At 36.0% G+C, this 3,193-nt stretch overlaps 1 protein-coding gene across 1 annotated transcript; it reads left to right on the forward strand.

Moving 5' to 3' along the window:
* Positions 1-1,109: 1,109 nt before the first annotated feature.
* LOC138658007 (olfactory receptor 2C3-like) lies at positions 1,110-2,045 on the forward strand. The gene has a single exon (XM_069745591.1). The coding sequence runs from the start codon at positions 1,110-1,112 to the stop codon at positions 2,043-2,045; it is 936 nt and encodes a 311-aa protein (XP_069601692.1).
* The last annotated feature ends 1,148 nt before the right edge of the window (positions 2,046-3,193 follow it).

Consider the following 3,193-nt stretch of genomic DNA (forward strand, 5'->3'; position numbering starts at 1 on the left):
TGTAAATATACTAGAGCATTCTAAAAATACTGATATAATAGAATAAAGCAGAGGTGCTGCAGAGAACTTTAGTCAGCTTCATGTCTCTCGTGGTCTTCTCTGTGACAACTCTGCACGCAATTATGTTATTGAGCTGCCTACATCATTCAGTAGAGTAGAAGTTAGAAGTCAGAACAATAATGTAAGATGGGTGATGAAAGGGGCTTCTTTGCGTTATTTAGGGGGCATAATGATATAATGGTGCCAAGAGCGCAGGGGCGTTTTCTTTTACTAAGTGGGCATAGTAACCGTAAAAAACTAGGAGGAAAAAGACCGGGCAATAGGGTTTTATCCAAGGCAGAAAAGCGTGTTAAATAAGGCTATGCTAACCTGATATAGTTGTGTATACACAACATTTCCATCATAAATCCAGCTTGTTGCAGGTCCAAAGGGTCATCAGAACGGAATAATAGAGATAAAAGAATTGGGCTGTATTTATGTACTGAAGTCAATTCTGGTGCTGTACTTATGTACTTATGATGGTTCTTATGTACTTATGATGATGATAGTTTGGGCACTGTATTTCTGGTATTGTTGGTGGTTCTGGTGATGTATTTCCATACTGTTGGTAATTTTCGTGACGTATTCCTGTACAGATTGCGGTTCTGGGGACAATTGTGCACAAATGCATCAATGCACAACTTTCAGTTGATATTATATGTGGCTACAATAATAAAGCATTGTTTGACAAGTTAGAAATTACATCTGTATTTGTGTAACAAGATTAGATTTTTGCATTTGATGGGGGGAAGGGCAAAACGTTCAACTTCGGTCTCCTGTGTAATCATAGTAGATCCTGTACTCTCTTTAAATACTTGTTTAACAAATACTATATAATCAGAACTCAAAGAGATTTCTGGTTTTACATAAGACTTCAGAAAAATGTACCTGTAATTTTAGTTACTATTACATGCTCTTAGGCCTTACTGATTTTATAGGTCAACAGAATCTTAAGGAAACATAGTTTTACTTGTTGAATACATCTACTCAAGTTATGACAGCTATCTTCAAAGTCAAGTTTTCCACAATATTGTTCTGTTCACTTTTTTTTCAGAAACAGGCTAACTTAAATGAAGATCATGAATCAAACAAGACCAAACTGGTTTATTCTACTTGGTGTATCCACTGTACCTCACCTTCAGGTGCTCTGCTTCCTTGTATTCTTGGTGATGTACATGATTATACTTTCTGGCAACTTTTTACTAATCATTGTGGTGAGGAGCAACCCAAACTTACACAGCCCTATGTATTTCTTCTTGAGTAATCTCTCTTTCATTGACATTTGCTTCTCCTCCACCATAGTTCCTGTACTCCTCAAAAATACTTTATCTAAGGACCAAAGTATTTCCCTCCTGGGTTGTGGTTTTCAGATGTTCTTCTCGTTAGTTCTTGGGGCAACAGAGTGTATTTTACTTTCAGTTATGGCTTATGATAGGTTTGCCGCTATCTGTAGACCATTACACTACTCCACTATTATGAACAGCAAGGTGTGTGTTTGTTTAGCTTTGGTATCATGGAGTATAGGTGTAATAAATGCCCTGATACATGTAACACTTGTTTTTCAATTACCTTTATGCAGTAATTATCATGTGAATCATTTCTTTTGTGAGGTGCCTCTTTTTTTAAGACTGTCCTGCAAAGATCCTTTGTTCAATGAGGTTGCAATGTATATAGCAGCTGGGATCATTGTTATGTGTGCTTTCTTCTTGACCTTAGTTTCATATGTCAATATCATTTCCACCATTTTGAAGATTTGCTCCTCAAACGGAAGACAGAAAGCTTTCTCTACGTGTGCCTCGCACCTCACTGTAGTAACCCTTTATTATGGAACCATTATGATTGTGTATTTTCAGCCTCGATCTTCATTCTCTCCAGAGACAAACAACTCTGTATCTGTTCTCTACACGGTGGTTACTCCAATGTTGAATCCCATCATCTACAGCATCAGAAATAAGGATGTTAAGAACTCAATATTAAAGCAAGTGAACAAGAAAATGAAATATTAAAATATGGTGAAGTGAGTCTAGTGGTGTTTTTAAAAGAGAGAGGTCCCATTAAAAGCATCAAAATAGGCCTCCACTGTTGGTCCATTTTGTGCTACCCGTGAAAAAAAGGCGATGGTACCCATTCTTTTTGTAATGAGTGATAACAACCTCCAGACAAGATGTTTCCATTCCTCATCTGCTAGCCACTACCAAGTACTATGGCAATGGCTCACTATAATGGCCCCCTGCTACTGACTCAGGCCTTCTGTAATCAATGCTGATAGGTTATTTAGGGTCTAATTATTCTATGTCATTCTTTTACACTATTTATCCAGTCTCTCTAAATAGCAGGACAGCAGACTTTTCACTTCTAAACTGCTGCAGCATTAGCATAACTTAGTACTACCATGCAAATTCATGGGGCTAACTTGTCTAACAATAATATCAGGCTAAATGGTAACAGGATGGTTGGTGTCCACCTTTATCGTGTTACCATTCCATTGCAAAACTATTAAAGTAGAAACTTCTTAGAGCAGAAGTCATTGACAATCTCAGTATCAGTATTGAATTTCTAACAACATAACATTTTTTAAATGTGCATTTACATTTTTTTTTCCCTTTCACAAAAACTTCCCTCCCATGGGGGGTTATGTTGAATGAGTTTTATGGCAAATCCATTTACTATACTTTAACGTCTTGCTATTGGTGGTACAATGGCAAAATACTCCACCTATTACTAAAATACATTTCTCAAATTTTAGCCATTCACAATCCACCCTCTTACTTATTAGTCTTCAGTTCTAGTAATTTAATATGCCTTTAAAAAATTTATGTTAACAACCTTCAGCTGACTACAGAAAAATGTGCAGAATAATAACTTACAGAATAATTGCTGTGTGCAGAATTATTAGGCAATTTGAATGTTTAATGATTACTGTTCTTATTAAACAACTCCAGTGCTGTCGGTCAATCCAAGGTTTAATAATCCTGAAACCTGAATATTTTAAAAAGTAAACGTGAGATTGTGTCTTTGTTAGAAGATCTATGTGTGCATTCTTTTTGGACAACTATAATTGTGCACCATTATTTTGCAAATAAATGTAAAATGGAAATGTTCCCATCTCAATTGTTTATTTTCATCTGTTAAAGTGAGAAAAGAACCAATCTCA

Source organism: Ranitomeya imitator, chromosome 1 (assembly GCF_032444005.1).
Source record: "Ranitomeya imitator isolate aRanImi1 chromosome 1, aRanImi1.pri, whole genome shotgun sequence".
In the NCBI taxonomy this organism is placed as follows: domain Eukaryota; kingdom Metazoa; phylum Chordata; class Amphibia; order Anura; family Dendrobatidae; genus Ranitomeya; species Ranitomeya imitator.